Here is a 19,089-nt window from a genome sequence, read left to right as displayed (position 1 = left end):
TGACTCAAAAAATGTTGAATTTTTTTAGCTTTGTTTAGAACTAATTATTTCTGCCACTTCTCAATACTGTATTCAAAACTGTTTCCTCTTGCCTAGAGCAAGGCCTTGTCCCCCAGCTGACAAGGGTACTTTCAGATTTTATGCCTGAGGTTTCTATGCATGTGTCGGCCCTCTCCCCTCAGCAAAATTAGTAACTTCTTTTATGTTTTTGTTGTCTTTCACATGTCTGTTATAAAAGTGGCTGTTGCCAATTGTATTGTAATTGTTTCCCTGTCTCATGTTTTACAAAATTGAGTCCCTTTAGGAGCAAGGTTTCTTTTAATCGTCCCTATGCACAGTCCTTGCTAAGTAAGCCCTCAGTAACTTTCTCTCAGCTTATAGATAAGTTGAACAAATATTAGATAAAAGTCCTTATTATGAAGTCATAGTGAGTGACACTTGTTTAGAAACCATTTTGCCCACATTCCTTCTTTTGGTTATGAATCAGACTCATTACTAGGAGAGTCTTTATATGGTTTCAGAAACATCTGTGTGGTTCCTTTGCCCCTATTTTCTTCTATTTGAAAAAGCTAAAAATTTAGCAGTTTCAGACTCTCTAAGACAGTAGTTGTTGATGTGTGGTCTGTGAACCAGCAATACCGGTTAGCAGTTTCAGACTCTCTAAGACAGTAGTTGTTGATGTGTGGTCTGTGAACCAGCAATACCGGCATCATCTGAGAACTTGTTACAAATGCCTGTTCCTAAGCCCCATTCCAGATCTACTGAATCAGAATTTCCAGGGACGGGGCCCAACAATCTGTGTTTTAACAGGTGATTCTGATGCATGATAGTTTAAAAATCACTGCTCTAGGATTTTCCCACCTAAAGAAAGTGTCGCCTTTATATATAATAACAAAGTTCCCAGTGTGATTTCCACTATAAACTATTTATACCTTGGAAATAATTCATCAGCTGGGAAGACTGTAACTGACTATATTACCTAACATCTTGGGATGTGGCTCAAAGGTTGAATTTTCCTGTGTGCAAAGTGTTTGATTCTGGCTTCTGGGATTGGCTATTTAAAAGAAGGTGGGAGAGGGACTTTTTACCTCTTCAGATAAAATATCTTCTAGATTAAATTCACACTATCAGCTTCAACTACTTGTATTTCCTGTCATTCTCATGGGATATATGAGGATGAAAGAATGAGATAAACCGTATTATCCTCTGGAAAAATGTGCTGAATTGTGTTATTTTTAATATTTAAATCCTGGTTGTTGGTATGTTGTCAGGGACAAGAAAGTGAGGTCATCATCAAAAGTTATATTGAATCTGTGATGGTGCTTTACATGCTCAGTCGTGACTCACTCTTGAGACCTCCTGGACTATAACCCACCAGGCTTCTCTGTCCATGGGGTTTCCTAGGCAAGAGTACTGGTGCGGCATTTTCTTCTCCAAGGGATCTTCCCCACCCAGGGATTGAACCCGCGTCTCCTGCATTGACAGGCAGATACTTTACCACTGTGCCATTTGGGAAGGAAAAACTGGTAAAACTAAAAGAAAAATAAATTGTGTAATCTTTAATTACTTTTTCTGCAAATTTCCCTTGTCTAATACAGAAATTTGCAAAGAAAGTAATTAGTGGAGATTACTAATTGCCCATGGCTTTTGAGTGGTGTAAGGATTACATAATCTATTTTTCTGTTAGTTTTACTAGTTTGTTTTTGTTTTTGGCTGTGGCTGCAAGTCTTGTGGGATCTTAGTTCCCTGACCAGATATTGAAATCTTAGCAGTGAAAGCATGGAGTCCTAACCACTAGAATGTCAGGGAATTCCCCTCCACTCCCTATTTGCTTTTGAGAATGGTTTATTTAACTGGAATACTCAATCTTTCCAGAATATTGTTTTCATTTTTTCTTTAATAAACCCTAAATGAAGGGTCAGTTGAGGTATACTCTTCAAATACTCTGTTACTGTGTCTCTTCTCCAAAAAAATTGTTTCTGGCTTCAAAGTTTCATTTGGGTGTGTTTTTGTTGGCCCATAGGTAGTTTTGACAGTCTCCTGGGATAAGAGCTTTTGTTAGTGTTTGCTTAAATATGTAAGGGTTTCATTGTTTGAAACCAGACCTTTCATTAAGAGTGTTCTTTGAGATACTGCTGGTTTGTATGCATTGTCTGTTTCCTTTGGATGAAACATCTATGGTTTTTAATGGCTAGCGAAACTAGCTTTTTTCCTTTGTGTATTAACAGTTTGAGTACTGTTTGTAGAGTTAAAAAGTAGATTTTCTAAAGTTCCTGAAAAGACTAGCTTGACAGCAGTTTGTGGCTATTGCATTTTTCCCCTTGGACACATCCTTAGTTGAAAACTAAGGTTATGGTCATTTTGATGTCACAGTCAGATGGGTCCTTTTATATATTTCACTTCACTTTCTTTGCTCAAGATTAAGTTAAAATGCCTCTTTCCTCCCTGATGTGAGGAAGAAGTGTTGTTAGTCTCACGGAATGTCTATAATAATGAAGCTGTTTACTGCATTATTAGTAAAAGCATAGACTCAGTGGCTAGAATTTTATGATAGATAGCCTATAAGCAGAGTTTTCAGTCTCTTATTGCCCATTTGAGGATATTCTGGGACATAGGTGAGTGTTACTGAGTCCCTTCCTGGAGCATGCTAGATAAGCATGAAGAAATGCAGGAGGGGTGAGTTCTGAGCTGTTTGTTTTCTCTGCTGTTAAAAATTTCCAGTCCTCCTTATTCCTTAGATTTGGTGTCAAGTTCTGTTTTTATAAGGCCCTCTTTTTTCTTAAACTAGTATTCTAATTTTTAAAAATTTAATTCTGGCAGTCTTACTTTATTTAATGTCCCTTTCTATTTAAAACATGTTGAAATTCTCTGGGTTATTGGTTTTCATACTTCTTTTGTCTGGAAAATTGAAAAATTCAGAAAAGTGTAATGAACAACTCCCATTCATCCTGGGTGAGTCTTTGAGTTCTGTCCCCCCAACTTTCTCAACCCACAGTGTTTTTGAGGTACTTCAGTAGAATACCCAGAAATGATTTAGGTCATCCTTTAAATTACAGAGTAGATTGCTTGCATAAAACAGCCATCTTATATTATTACATTTTTAGCTCTATAGGTTACAAAGTAACTTTACTTACATTGTTCATATGAACCTCACCATGACCTTATGAAGAAGGTAGGAATTATTATCCCCATTTTTCAGATGAGGAGACTGAGTTTGAAGAAGTTGAAGAAGCCAACCCAGATGTTGTAAACCATGGCTCATATCCTTATAAGGTGAGCTCTCAATTTAAATAGAGAGACCCTTATCTGTCCACACATCCAGTAGCAATACAGTGAAAACTCAGTGTTTAACCTGGTGTCTGGGACATCTCTCCCTATATCGTATGCAAATTTTTGTGTGTATTTTCTGGTAAGAGACAAGCCTGTGACTTTTTTTTTTTTTTTTTATCATTGTTGTTTAGTTGCTAAGTAGTGTTTGACTCTCTGTGATCTCATGGACTGTGGCCCTCCAGACTCCTCTGTCCATGGGATTTCCCAGGCAAGAATACTGGAATAGGTTGTCATTTCCTTCTCCAGGAGATCTTTCTGACCAAGGGATGGAACCCATGTCTCCTGCATTGCAGGCAGATTCTTTTCTGCTGAGCCCCCAGGAAAGTCCCTTTTAATCATACTTATGCCTGTGTGTGTGTGTGTGTGTGTCACTGTTTTAGTCCCATGGATCTTGGTAGGTCATGTTTGTTTAGTCTGTGAAAGGGAATTGACAGCAGGACTGAATGAAAATTTGTGTTGAATGAAGATCAGTCATATTGAATGCCTATTTCTTGTCTATCCTAAAGTAACTTAACATTTGTAGAACTTACAGAACTCTTCCATATATGTCACATGACTTCTCCAACTACCTTAAGTGGCATCATTCCCACTTGAAGAAACTGCTCAAAGTTAAGAGAATTTAAGTTGTGGAGGTACTGACTCAAAAACTGACTCTTCTTAAAAAATAACGTGATATGATCAAAATCCTGTAACTACCATTTTATTTGACATTTTTGGGAATTTACAGTTTGCGTGATATCCAGTATCTTCCCATGTATCATTGCCAAGCAGCTTAATTTATAATTAGTAGGCTAATTTACTTTTTGTTTTTTTAAAGGAGACTCTTGTACTGCCTCTCTTTATTCTCATTACTTTTGGGTTTTCCATATTGTTTACATTATTTTAGATTGAATGACTTGTAACTCTGTAATAACATTTGCTAATACCTTGAGTCCATACTGCTGTTACCACTCACCTTATTTTTAGTTTGCTTTAAGGATAGGAAGGAATGAGGAATTCCCAACTTTTTCATTGCCTTCTGCAATTAATATTTCCATGCTGGTTCTTATTTTTAATTAAAATTATGTTTTTTTCTGTTTATTGATGAAGTTGGATTCTAAGTTGGAGCTCCTTTAAGAGAAAGTTTCTATTTCCCAGACTGTCGTTGGAACAGTGCTGAAGGCTGCTGCATCTGGCTTGTTCAGGATAATTTCTGTGGAGACATAGAATAATGGCTAATATTATTGAGTGCTTACTAGGTGCCAGGTACTGTTTTAAGCTGTATGTCAATTTCATGTAATCCTCACAATAACTCTTTGAGGTTGCTACTATTATTAGCCCAGCCTACAGATTAGGGAGAAGCTCAGAGATTAGGTCACTTGCCTAAGGTCATACAATTAGTGACAGCACTTCCAAGTAATCTAGATTTAGAGTTTGCTACTTCTATCCACTAAACTACGTAGTCTCCTATTTCTCAAAACAAGGCTTACTGAAATATGCCAAAACAGATTGTTTTAGCCATTTGGATGCTATAATTTCAGAGTAAAGGATGGCCCTGAATTAGAACCTGGTTAATGGAGAAGATCTTAATTTCTAAGCCTTTGTCGTGACTCCCTGATAGAGGTAGCTGTGAAAGGAATAGGTGTGACTTTGGAAAATGCTTTGTAATTGCTGCTGTCTCTTACCTGCAGATCAGGCTGGTCCATGAGATGAGACCCATATACCTCCTTTCTCCTGTGGAGAATGAGGTTACCCCATTTTCATCCACTCTCAGGGCCTCAGGCCTGCCTTACACTTGGTTTTAACACACAGAATGAGTGCTTGTGGAGTTAGGACCTATCTTTGGTGTTGAGGGATAGTGTTAAGGATTAAAATAAGCAGTAAGAATAGGCAGGCTTATTGCAGTTAAAAGTCACTTAGATTTGAAATACCATACCTATGATAGGAGTTAGATATCAGTTTGTCTTGCTCAGAGTCTTCTTTTTGAGGTGCATGATGTGAGTGAATGGGGGAGGGGGAGAGAAGTTTTCTTGTGTCCTTGGCTGTCATTTCCTCTTTATTATGAGGCACAAAGGAAAGAACAGCATGAGCCACCCACAGGAAATTAGTAGTGGAGAGGGGCTTGAAGGGAACAGCTGTTTTTTTTTTTTTTTTTTAAGGTGACAAAAACAGGCTAAATTTAAAGGCCTGGCCTTTGGCAGTAGTCAGCTGAGAGAGGAATATAAGTGAATCTTACTATCTGTTCACTGATAGCCCTGGAGAAAAATGAGAATATTGACTGTAAAAAAATCACTGATGGTTCCTCATGTATGGGGCTGGGATAGCATTTTTTGCTTCCTTAGGGTATATGTAAAAGCAGTTTTCTTGGGATTGGGCTCAGCTTGTTCCTCTGTGTTCCCTTTTTCTTCTCACCCTCTGCTACATATCTACACATTCAGTTTTCCCTGCCAGAGAGCTCCTCCTTTTCTCCGGCTGCTAGCCCCAGCTGTCATCTTCTCATCCCATCCCTAGTTACACAGTTTTACTTTAGGCTTTTCCTGGTTTTACAGTCTTCATTTTTTAATACTGTGCCTGCCACCCTCCTCCACCCTCAGCTTCTAGTTCCTCCCTCCCACAAAGCTAGTGACCACTCTTTGACTTCCCTCTTTATCATTGTTGAACTGGAGGAACTGATATTAATACTTTGTCAAACCTGTTTGAGTTCTGAGCCCAGTTACCTATTACAGTGGATGGAGATGATGGTGGAGAGGGGGCCAGAGGTATTTTTCTGAAATTAGGTGTTTTCCAAAATATTGGATGAGCTTTGACCTGGAAATCAAACAGATGCTTTTCCTGCTCTCCTGACTTTCAGCAGTGTGTGCTCTCATGTTGAGGGCATGTATTTGTTTGAAAGCCCTTGGTAATGAAAGGCAGGGCAGTGAGTCAGACTGTGAACTGCCTTGCCGCCTGCTGTTGCTGAGAGCTGGTTCTTTTCTCCTGAATTGGAGCTAAATTTGGACGGATAATGAGGTAGATGGTTGCTAATAACTTTGCCTTGCTGTGACTCCACAGTACTGTGTAGAGAGAGTGTTGGTTTTTTTTTTTCTTTTCCCTACTGCTAGGAGGAGAAATAGATCTGTTTTCATGATTTTTGATGAGTGTTCAGCTATCATGGAATTCCCTACTTGTTTTATTTAGAGGCAGTGTGTTTTTTTGGGAAAGAAATGTACACTAAAAGCTGAAGACCTGTGTTTTGATTCCCGCTCCACTCAGGATTAGCTACCTAAGTGATCTTGATCAAATCATGAACCTCTCTCTGCGCTTGATCTATGAACCTTGTGAATTTTTGTGAACAAAATGAGATGTGATATGTGTGAAAGCACTTTGTAAACTGTTTTATAAAAATTTCAGGTGCTTGCCCTTTAGTAATTTGGCCACTAACTACAACACTAGAGAAATGCCTTTAATGTCTTTTAAGCTAGGCTTCTCAAGAGCAGAGTGGTAGAATCATCAGAACTATGGGGAAAGTCTTGCTCCTGAACAATCTTTTGTTTCCTCACTCTTCTCTCCTGCTTCCCACCATCCACCCTCCACCCCCTACTCACTCACATTCGCATACTTGCTTTAGGACTTTGATCCTTGTGTTATTCTGTCTCCATTCTTCAATAGGATTATAATTTTAAGGAGTTAGTCATCATAGTGTGCTGCACGTTCCAGTGGAGGAGTCTTGACTTTACATAGCCAGAATTAATTAATTATATTTAAGTGATGACCAAAATATCTAGAACTTTCCTGGCCCAGGGAGACATGTTGACTGCAGTTGTGGTGTTAAGACTGTACTTTGGCTTTGGACACACCTGAATTCCAGTCTAGACTCTTTCACTATTAGCTTGTAACTGTGGGAGAAGTACTCAACTTTTTTGGACCTTAGTTTCCACATCTTTTAAAGGGATTATAATTGCATCTATGTTATGTTGTGAAGATTAAATGAGGTAGTATAAAAGTGCTTAACACATTGTCTAACACATATACTTAGAAAATGTTATCTATTGATATACATATCTAATAATAATAATAAATAATAATAGCCCTCAGAGCACAGATAGATGTCTGTTGTCATTGTTTTAAGGGATTTTTACTTTTTTTTTAGATAAGTTTGCTTAAATATGTATCCTCGTTGTTTTTGTTTAGCCGACTCTCTTGCAACCTCATGCACTGTAGCCCTCAGGCTCCTGTCTGTGGGATTTCCCAGTACTGGAGTGGGTTGCCACTTTCTTTTCCAGGGGATCTTTTGACCCAGGGATCGAACCCGTGTCTCCTGCATTGCAGGCATATTCTCTATCACTGAGCCACAGGGGAAGCCCTAAATATATATCATATAATTTACTAATTCAAGGAACATTATCGACTTGGTCCCCTTCCCTGTATATGAGTAGAAAACTAAACTAAATCAGATCAGCACTTCCTTAGAAGTAAGTCTTGTCCAGAAGTCACAGTGTTGGTTTGAGTGACTTTCTTCGTTCTGGGCAGTGGAGAATTGTGTTCAGACTGTTTCTCCACTATCTTTGAATTGTGGTGTCTTGGGATTTGTGATTATTTTGAAATTGGATGGGTTCTTGGTGGTTCTGGACATACTTGCAGGCATTCTTTCTACATAGTATGGCCAGTAGATTGAATAGGCTTAGATCTAAGCTTGTTTTGAAGCGCAATTCAGAAGGGAGAAAAAAGACAGAAATCCACTAACAACATATTTCTAGAGCATAATTAGGCACATTATCACATCATTCAAGTGGACATAAACTCCCCCAGTTCACAGAGAATGTGAGAATAAGAGCATTTGTGAATTCCACTTAATGACCCAAGAGTATGATTAAAGGGGAATAATACTTTTTTCCTTGCTGTGAAAGCTAAAACATAAGCTCCTTGGGTACCCTTTTATCTGGAAGTGAGCTCAGCTTTTCATGCCATGGCTTGGTGTCTTCTTTCTGGAATTCTGAAACTTCCCCTGCACCTGAGAATGATATATTTTTGGCTTCTTGGGGCCTCTCATAACTAGTTCCTTTCAAGGAACGGATACCCGGTCTCAAAAGGTAGTTTAGGTGTGTCATTTTGAAGGCGGAACAGTTCATCTGAGGCTATTAATGACTGCTTTCCTATCCTTCCCAGATCCTGAATCTTTTATCATTTGAAAGAGTAGTATGAATTTGGAGTTCTTGACCTCTACTTGAGTAAGTGTAGTATTTCCCATAGGGTTCTGAGGTCCATGGTGTAGAGTTTATCTCCAAAGACAAATATGCTGTGGATATAAACAGAAAAATTTCCACTTAACAACTTCCATTTTCAGCAATCCCATTATATCCTTGGCTTTTGGTCTATAGGGAAACTGTTCCATTTAATTCATACTTCTCTGAAATGTTCTTAACCTGATGTTGGTAGATAACTGGCCTTACTCTGCTCATTGCAGAGGATCTGGCTTGGGCCCAAGAGAAATTGCCCAGTGACTCAGAGTACCCTCTTTTAGCTTCTTGCGTGTACTTTAGATACTGAATTATTAGTACCTTTTAGCCTGAATTGGTAGAAATGCCAAATGGACCCTTGGTGGAGTAAATGGGTGAGAGAGAGTATGCTTACACTGTGATATGGACTCCATTCCAAGTTCTTCCAATAAGTCTGGATTTTATTTTTTTATTTTTTTGCTCTCTCTTTGCCATTGCCACCTTGTCTTATGCAAGTGTAACCTCAAACAAATTATGGGCACGTGAAAGTAGACATCAACTTTTAGTTCCTGTGCAATGCCTGGCAATGTTGGTGAGGTCTAGCCTTTACCATAAAGTTTAAGTTTAGTACATCTTTGTACAGTTTTCATTCTTTTTGAGCTGGCCTCTGGGAACCAAGCAGCTAAAGAATGTGAAGAGAGCCTGTCAGATGCCATGAGGTTTTTTTTGTTGTTGTTCTGGTTTGGTTTTTGTTTTTGTGTCATGGTTATTTTTAAGACTGACTTTCCAGGAGATTTTTCTGGTTTATAAATTTATGGGATTGTGGAGGAAATAGTCCTTCCAGACACTGGCAATAAGTTGAGTTACTGTTGTTTCCACTACTGAGCTGACCCCCATAGTAATTCTCACTCTGAAGTACAGACTGTCTTGCTCTCCTGTACCAGAGGGTTTGCTTTCAGATAGAGGCTGCTTCACAAACAACGGGGTTATTTGTTTGCCATGGGTCCACGGAAGAAGAGGATGTGGGGAAAGTCTAACCTGAATTCAGGATAGGATCCTGCATGAGTGAGAAGTATGCTAGCCTTTCAGGTGAGATGTGGACTCTTGACTCCCAAAAGAAGGTGTCATAGCTCATTAATGCTTCTTGTTGTGACCCATAAAAGACACTGCATTTCTAACCAAGTGTTCACCCATCCAAAAGAGAGATCCTGACTTGGCATATAAACCTATTGCCACTTCGGTTATCTTTCATCACTTGCCTGAGTTTGAAAAGGTAATGGTTTGTGTTCTATGGAAAGAGACTTCCCTGAAACCTGAGGCTTTCTCATTCCTACCGGCTGGGCCCATTGCTAAAATGCTTTCCAGTGGGCTTGCTTCTGCCTGGCCAGCACCTGGGCTGCCCCAGCTTGTAATTAGCCTGCCTTTGCTTCATAAGCTTCCCAGGGTGGTTCTTCTTCTGAAAGCTTGTATGAAATGCTATTTACTGTCTCTTTATAGTTTAAAAATGAATCCTTTTTGTTCTTTGCAACTCATTTGCTTTTTTTCTTTTCTTTTCTTTAAATTACTATTAACACCTGTTGATTCTTCTTTTTTTCTGATTGGCCTGTCACTGCATTCCTGCTCCCCCTCCCTCTAGCTGGGTTTGTCAAGTCGCCCATGTCAGAAACTAAGCTCACTGGGGACGCCTTTGAGCTGTACTGTGACGTGGTCGGGAGCCCCACGCCAGAGATCCAGTGGTGGTACGCAGAAGTCAACCGGGCAGAGTCTTTCAGACAGCTGTGGGACGGTGCTCGGAAGCGCCGTGTCACCGTAAACACCGCCTACGGGTCAAACGGCGTGAGTGTGCTGAGAATAACCCGGCTCACCTTGGAGGACTCTGGGACTTACGAGTGCAGGGCCAGCAACGACCCCAAGAGGAATGACTTGAGGCAAAACCCTTCCATAACATGGATTCGAGCCCAGGCTACCATAAGCGTCCTTCAGAGTGAGTCCAGCACCCTACAGTAGTAGTACTGTAGTCATTAGAGGTGGCCCAATGACCCTCCCTTCTGCTTCCTTTCCCTCTTCCCCAGTATGATCACTCACCCCACCCCTTGTCTTCGTTTTTTCAAACCCACGACCCTCTGGTTGTAGTGTATGAAAATATCTGTGGCAACTTTTTTTTTTTTTGTATCTTCTTTGCTGTCCTCTTTACCTCCCTTATCCCCCAACCCTTCTCTGTGTCTCTCTCCTCAGGAACAAAGAACTTGGGGAAATCTGATTGTCCAAAATCATCTGCATTGGGAAGAGGTGGGGAGGGAGAACTGGGGAGGCTAACAACAACAACAACAACAACAAAATCTAAAAACTCACAAAACCAGACAGTCAAACCAGGGTAGTGTTGAATTGTTTCTTTCCCTCCCCTTTAATTTTGTAGTAGGTTTCCTGCTCTCCTTTTGCTGATTTATTATCTGGTGCCTTTCTATTTTTATTTCTCTCCCCAATCTAACTATTTTTTTTATTTCTCTATTCATCTGTTTGAAGCTCTCTGAGTAGCTGCCTTCACCTCTTTGGTTTTAAGTTTGTGTCTGCCCAGCCTCTTCCCTCACTGTGACTTGGTGTCATCCTGTCTATGATGGGAATGTTGCCATGGGTGTGGTGTGGTGATGTGTTTTGGTTGTTGGGTGGCATGTAAGCTTGGATATTTCCATAGTTCTAGCTCTTTTTCTTTTCTAAAGCAGTGGCATGTGCTTCTCTGATAACAGCCCTCCACTGCAGCAGTGTATTCCTCATGGTCCTGCTCATCTAGTCTCCTATTCTCTAAAGAGCAGCAGCCTTAGATTTTCTCCATATATCTTGCTCTTAGGAACCAGGTGACACTAAGCTGCAAAGTATTTTTCTTTTAAACCCCATCATACTGTTTCAAGGTCAGAGTTGGATCTGTTGACAGATAGTTTGATGACTGACTGTTGGCACAGTAGTCAGTGCCACACTATCATCCCAGAGGCTGGCAACCCCAGAAATAGTTTGGAAGCCATTCATACTGGCCTTTTCTTGTCTCTTGAAAAAAGAAAAAGAGGAAACTAAATTCTAACCCTGTTCCTCTGAGTGGTAAGAGTGAGGGGAGCAGTTTACTCAGAACCCTTCTCTTCTTCTGTAGTAGCAGGTACAAGTGAGACATCAGACACAGGAGCTTTTGTGGCCTTCTCTTTCTGAATAGTGTTTCCTGCTTTAATGGTGGGAAGGAGAGGGAGGGAGAAGCTACCACAGAGCCAGTGCTTCTGGCCAGGAGTTCTAGCCCACATCTGTCCCAATTGTAATTGAGGAAGCATTCTCCATTTAATGGAAAGATCCTCTGGGCTTTTCACCTTCTTTCAGGGATGCAATAAGAGCCCCTGGAGCCAATTCTGGTTTAACGAACTGATTGATTTAGAGAGATTAAATAAAAACAGTAAGATGCATTTATGAGGATATTGGTAATAACACAGGAGGTCATCTGAAATGGGCCTTGGATCTATATACTTCTGTGGAAAATAGCAAGTTAGTTGTCCTTTATAGCAACTCAGGAGATGCCTGTGAAGAGGACTTTGAGGAGAGGTAGCAGAGACTGCTGCAGTTGGCACTGTTGCATCAGAGAACCTGCTTCTGGAAAGGGAAAAAGAAAACTTTGTCTATGTGAAAATGGGGAACATTAACCCAGTGCTTTTTCTTTTATTTAATGATTTTTTTTCCCCCTTGCACGCCTCCTTCTCCTGCCCCCATGCTCCTTTCCTTGTAAAAGCAGAGTTACCAAATGGCCACAAAGGTCTGCAGAAGTTTGTAGGCATGGACTGGGCTGGGCTTTTGGTTCTTGTACTTGTGGGAGCCTGACTCAGGTAGACTCACAGTTAAAAGGTCATGCCTTGGGGCTGAAGGAAGATAAGTCTTCGGGGTACCTGCCTCTCATTCTCGAGAGTATATAGCAGTCTCCCAGCTTACCTAGAAATAAGTTCCCTCACTTAAGGGTGTCTGCATGTGGTTGAACCAAACCTTGGCTAGTTTAGATTCTCCCCAGACTTCCCTATCAATCAGTTAATCCTAGTTAATTGATTTAGAGCGCCAATCTTCTTCATTTTTTAAACACCCTGAATTCCACTCTAATTGGACTGTTTTATGATTTCAGCATCCTCAATGATATTTGTCTCCAAGGGGAAGTTGAAATTTTCTAAGGATGACCTCCTGGCAGTAGGAGAAGTATGCCCAGTTTGTAGGTTCTCTCTCTGTCCATAGCATGTTCTACATATGAATGGTGACTAGGGTAAGGGTCTCTGAACCAGTGCTTCTAAATAGGAATAAGTGGCAGGTAAGAATTTTGAGCCTCTCCTAAATATTCATCTCTCTTGGACTGTCATGAGTAATGCTTGACCACCAATATTTGGTCAGAAATAAAAGCCCCACCTTCATCCTGGTGCAGAATGCAGTTGTGGCACCGTGAGCAAAGAACTTGGTCTAGTACCGGTTTCCATATATAGTGATTATAGGAGGGAGGTTATGCCACCCCACAACCCTCCTATGGTGCAGAATCATATTTAAACCTGTTAAAATTATCGACTTGCTCCCTGCTGACTCTCTCCTGGATCTTTAACACCTAAGGGAAAATGTGCTTTCCTTTGCCTTCTGAGAATTCATGGCAGAAAGTTCACCAGGTTGCTTTCATCAACTTCTTAATCTCCCTGAGCTGCAGTGGTCATTTGCATCACCACAGGTAAGAGTAGCATTTACTTTGGCCTCCTTATAATTTAACCATCTTGAAGCTCTTGGCCTCAAAGTTTACCCTTTCTCAGTGCAGTCTGAGAGGAAGAACCAGAAGACGAGTCCCAAATGGGACAGAAAATAAAATTGGATAATAAAAATTCAGTAAAAAACTAAAAGTGTGTTTGGGTTTTAATGTTGCCTTTATATTTTTTAATTTCTGTGGAGTACTGGTTCTCTTTATCTCTTTTGTTTTTGCTTGGTTTTGATTTTCCTGGAATTGTGATGCTTTCTGCTGATGGTGTATGTGCGCCTTCCATTGCAGGGTTTGCAGCTGTTCTGCTCGACTTAAGGCCCAGGGATTTGGCTTCTGTCCAGTTTGTTTTGGAAACCATGGGACACCACTGCGCTAATGTGTTTACATGCATCTGCTTCTGTCTTAGTGGCTGCTATGCCTCCATTATCTGTACATAGAGACCCTGTTTGGTGTTACCGATAAGGACCAGTGCTGATTGGAAGATAACCACTATCCTTTTGCCAAAGTTGGAAAATAATAAGAACCGATTTACTTGAGCAAACTTGAGGATTTGCTTTATTTATCACAAGTTTCTTTGACAATATGAGCTCTACAGTCAGAAATGTTACATTGATTAGGAGGTGCTTCATTAGGAGGCATTACACTTTTCAAGTGTCCCATGACTTCTCCATCCTCTCCCCCTTCCTGCAAAATGAACAAAGCTTGGTTCAAGTGAAGAGAGAGAGAGTTTTGTCTTTAAGAATTATAGAGTCAGCACTATACGTGTATAAAATGGTGTCAGGGAGCTGCTAGAGAGTTGTAGACAGGAAGTAGCCAGGTGCAGGAAAATGGAAAGTTAGTCAAGGATTTCTAGGAAATAATTGGGAAAAAAGTTAAAGAGCAAATACCTCTGATTGTGGATTGGAAAAGATTTTAACTTTACTGGAGAATGATTGACCTAAAGTAGAAAAAGAACTAACCTTGGGAAATGATTAAGAACAAGAAAAGACAACAAACAGACTTCTTGACTTTAATATAGTGATGGAATTCAAAGTGCTTTAAAGATGAACCTTTCAGGAATGGTATTGATACAGTGTGCCTTAAAATATTTCTGCTCAATGTATTATAACATTTGACACAGGTTATTTTTGTAGATACTAAATGAGTGATCCCAGGTTATGTAAGCCCAGGTAGAACCCAAAGATGAAGTATATAGCTTTCTCTAGGGTGGAAAGTGTTACGGGGGTACTTTTGGCTTGGAGAGGGAGGGATAAAGAATTTGGTCAGATGTGTTTCCTAGGCCCAGCTTTGTTACTAATAATAATTATGGCCTTGCACAAGTCATTTTACCTTTCTAGCTCTTAAAAACTGGGATTCATTGAATCCTAAGAGCCTTTCAGCTCTAAAATTCTAGGAGCCCATAATACCAGCATATACTGCATTCTAGTTATGATTATCTTAGAATGAAAAATATTTTAAAGTGCAATTCTGAAAATATTTTGTCTTTGAAGTAAAATATGGGCTGGAGAGAAGAACTGATGGTTCCTTAGGAATTTTCTCTCGGCAAAATTTGGAAAAGGCAATAGGCTTTCAGTAGGAAATTTGCCTTTAAGATATATATTGTCTTTTTCTGCATAGTTAATGGCCATGGCTGGTTTGCCATAGATTTATCAAATTTAAATGTGGGAAAAGCCATACATGTATTACCTAATTATAACTATTACTGTTTCAAGGCCTAGTGACGCCATAGGAAGTTTATTAGTTATCTAAATGATACTGCCTTTGTCTTCAGAATTGCAAGGTGGAGCCTGATTTTCTAATTGAAGCCGAATTGGTTGGTGGTTCTTATCTCAAAAAATGATGGTATTCAAACGCGTAAGTGAATTGTTGCCAGTACAAGCATCCATAATACTCCCATTCTTTTCACGTCTAGGCCAGCTGGTCTTCAGGCTGTTGTCTGCGCTAGTGATCATTTGCTTATAATCATTGTTTTTCCTTTATTGACTTCCTCCAAAGTGGTAAAGTGAAATTCCTCATGTGGTCCTGTCTGCCCTCCCTCTTCTAGTCTCCCCAACCTACCCCATCCTACTCTCAGGCCAGGGCTACGGAGAGTGGAACTATGGCTTCCTATCATTGTGCACTCTTATTACAGAACCAAGGATTGTCACCAGTGAAGAAGTCATTATTCGAGAAAGCCCTCCGCCCTCTGTTACCCTGCAGTGTAACCTCACCTCCAACTCTCACACCCTTACATACAGCTACTGGACAAAGAATGGGGTAGAACTGACTGCCACTCGTAAGAATGCCAGCAACATGGAATACAGGTGAGAGGGGCTAGCAGCTCCTGGGAAGATGAGAGGGTACATGGTTGAATTTACTTCACATTCATAACCTGTAATTAAGCTGTGTGGGAGAGCCATGAGATATATATATATATGGTCCTCGAGAGAGAGTCTAATCCAGAGTATATCTGGGGTGAGGCTAGAATTTCCAAGGATTTCCAAGTAATTTCTAATGAGCAACCAGGTTTGAGAGCCATAAAAGATCTGTTCATTATGATAACAGCAACTGAGGGCATCAGGAGTGATTTGCTTGAGGTAGTAATACTAGTCAATAAAAAAGCCACAATTAGAATGCAGGTCTCTTGACTTAATCCAGTGGTTTGAGGAATCAGACTGAAATCTGATCTAGGATTCTTAGAGCAAGATCACCATAAGTATTCTTCCCACTGAGTAGATTTCCTAGTGAGTTAACTTTTAGCAGTGTTTTATTATGACCATAACCTGATCAGGCCCAGTGTATATAGGGCTCATTAGTGATCTGGAAAGGGATGGTACCCTGTAATTACCCTTTGGTGAAAGGGGAATATTTGCTGGCTGAAGTTACCCAGCACCCAAAGATTTGGTGTATTTTGAAATATCTAGAACACATGGCACCTCACCTTTCAGGATAGTTTGTTCCTAGTTGAAAAGATCAGCTAATCCTATTTGGCAGGATGATGCAGTGCGACTAAAGAGTGCACTGGAGTGCGACCAGGAAAACCTTTGTACCCAGTGATAGCAGGGACGTTCTGCAGTATTTTGCAGAATTGAGATCATTTCATATCCCTTGTTTAATTGACTCACATTAATTTGTGGATCCTCTTCCTCTTTTTTCAGGTAAGAAAATTGAGATTCAAAGAGTAATAACGCTTGACTCCTTTCAAGGCCACATACTGTGTCTAATAAGTTGCAGAACCAAGCCTAGGTTCCAGGTCTTCTGACTCTTTAGAATCTAGATCATTGGGGATTTCTGTTTGTTTTTCTATTGTAGTATACCATTTTGTGGCAAGGTAGTTAATCTGTTTCCACTATAGTTTCTTCTGATGTGAAATTTGAAATATAGCCTGAGATATGTCCTCATAGTTTGGAAAAGGTTAATTGAATAGTGATATTGGGAGGAATAAAAGGCCTCTATTCTTGGTCTGTCCATTAGTTTCGCAAGTTTGTTTTTTTTATAATACCTCTTTAAAGATACCAGGTATCCAATCGTATTTCTCTTGTCTTGCACTATGTTACCCCTAAAGCTTTGAGCTGTAACTTTATAAGTTTGAACCTGATTTTACAGAATGCCTCTTCTCTTTTCCTCAGCCTGTTTGAGGCTTTCCAGGGTGTTCTGCATTGTCACAAGTGTTTTGGGAAATCTGTAGAGTAACAACTCACATTTTGTAGAGTAACAGCTGAGGAAACCCTTGGGCCACCTCATAAGTCAGCCATGGAGCCCGTCACAAACTGTGCTTGTGCTTAGCCCGCAGGGGACATTTTTGATTTGCTTCAGTTGCTTCCCAGTAGCTAGTTGAAGGAAATGTTGTGGGGAGATTTTGAGCCCACTGGCATGGCCCCTAGTGTGGGAGTCCTCTTCTCAAGTTACTACAGTAAATCTAAACCCTGAAGATATTGCTGCTGCTTCTCCTCCTCCCCTTCCTAACTCTGGAACATTACTAAGAGCAACTGACTTGCCTCTGTTTTCTTGTTGGGAGGTAATGATGTTAAGAAGAATCATTTGTGTCAATTTGAGTAGAATGTTGACGGCTCCTCTTAGAATCTTATGCTGCCATGGGTATGCTGAGACAGTCTTGTGAGTGGGCTGTGTCTTTCCTCATCCATAGTCTTTTAACTTGTTTCTTTTTTGAGATAAACAGTAAGATGGATAAATGTGCTTAGCCAGTGTTTTGAGGTTAGGACTTTTTCTCAGATGTTAACTAGTGCAGTGGAGATTTGGTCATCACAAGTATCATGTTTTAACTGTTCAGCAGAAGAGTAGGAGTGAAACAATATTTAATCTGGAAGCTGATGTTTCTCTGTTTTTCGTAATTACACACTAGCCTTTCTGCACATGTTTGAGCTGGTGGTGTATGTAAGCCAGTGTGCAGTTAGCTGATAAGAAGCTGACCTTCAGGTCCAAGAAAGCTTGTTTAGGATCACCCTTTAGAGTTCAGAAGTACTGTTCTCATCACATAACATTTTTCACAGTCCTTCCTTTCACTCTGCTTAACTTGGTCTGGATCTGTGCGTAGTTGTTCACTCTTGTTTGTGTTCACTCATTTTTCTACTATATTCCAGGCATTGGGGCATGTGCTGGGTATAGAATTGTGCACCAAATTAACAATGCCTGTCCACATAGAACTTGGTCTGTTGAGAAAACATTCATCAAGCAATCACATAAATAATTAGACATTGTGATAAGTGCTGTGAAGGGTTACAGTGTAGTATGAGAGAATGTCAGGGAGAAGGATGTCATTTAGATTGGGGGTGGGAGGAAATGACATGTAAGCCAAGACTGATGGAAAAGGAGTTAGGGAGATGAAGAATAATGGGACGAGCATTCTATAGAACAGAACATCTTTTGTCAGAATTTTGAGCTAGGAACAAGTTCAGCAGGTGGATGGGGAAAAACTGAAAAGAGACCTGCAGGGCTAGAAAGTGGCTGAGATGACACTCGGGAAGGGCCAGATCATGCACGGCCCTGGAGTTCTAGCTGTACCTAAGAGTTGAGCTGCATCTCTGTGGCTGATGCTCTGATGGCAGATTCCCCCCACCCCCAACTGATCCTATTCTGTTATTAGACTTACAGAAAAGCATGCTACTAAAATACAGGGTAGGAAGAACAGTACCACTAAAACAAACTCTTCAGCAAAGTGCAGAAAAAGATGCTTTCTTTCTGCTCTTATTTATTTGACTGGAACCACAGGTGAGCAAGAACTTTTTGGTGATGGGCCCATCCTTTGTATCTAAGTGTAGATTTTAGTACTTTGTACAACTCTTTTGATTACTTTTTTTGTAATGTATTTCTCCAATAGACTGAAATATCTTAAGGTTAGGGACCATCTCTGTATTCCTGGCACCTAGTAAGGAGTAAATCATTAGTACACAGAGGGAGGTTTTTGCTTATAGTTAGAAGGAAGTGAGTTGCATGCAGGGGCACAATTCGGAGAGTAGGGTCCCTGGTTGCCCCTTTGATTCTCCTTTTGTTGTGTATTTTTACTGTTCCCAGCTTCCTCACTTGATTTTTCTTCTCATCTCTGCAGGATCAATAAGCCGAGAGCTGAGGATTCAGGCGAATACCACTGTGTATATCAGTTTCTCAGTGCTCCTAAAGCAAATGCCACCATTGAAGTAAAAGGTACAACCCAGCAGAGGCTGCGGCGTGAGCCTCTCACCCTCCTTCTGAGACACTGTCTTGGCTTGGGCTTCCAGTCTTCAAGCTTTTCTTGTTTTCATTATGGGAGGCAGTATATAGTGTTATGGTTAGGACTGAAGGCTCAGGAGCTCAACTTCCTGGGTTTAAATCCAAACCCCATCATCTAGCTGTATGACTGTG

The 19,089-nt window shown here is 40.4% G+C and overlaps 1 protein-coding gene across 2 annotated transcripts in view; it reads left to right on the top strand.

Moving 5' to 3' along the window:
- NPTN (neuroplastin) overlaps positions 1–19,089 on the top strand; it is a 64,448-nt gene that overhangs the window by 21,447 nt on the left and 23,912 nt on the right. For both annotated transcript variants that reach the window (XM_020893530.2, XM_020893529.2), the window contains exons 2-4: positions 10,141–10,488; positions 15,383–15,554; positions 18,797–18,891. In XM_020893530.2, the coding sequence (XP_020749189.2) occupies positions 10,141–10,488; positions 15,383–15,554; positions 18,797–18,891 (615 nt within the window). The remainder of the gene's footprint in view (positions 1–10,140; positions 10,489–15,382; positions 15,555–18,796; positions 18,892–19,089) is intronic.

The sequence above is a fragment of the Odocoileus virginianus genome, chromosome 6 (assembly GCF_023699985.2).
Source record: "Odocoileus virginianus isolate 20LAN1187 ecotype Illinois chromosome 6, Ovbor_1.2, whole genome shotgun sequence".
NCBI lineage: Eukaryota > Metazoa > Chordata > Mammalia > Artiodactyla > Cervidae > Odocoileus > Odocoileus virginianus.
This window is presented reverse-complemented; position numbering and strand designations above follow the sequence as displayed.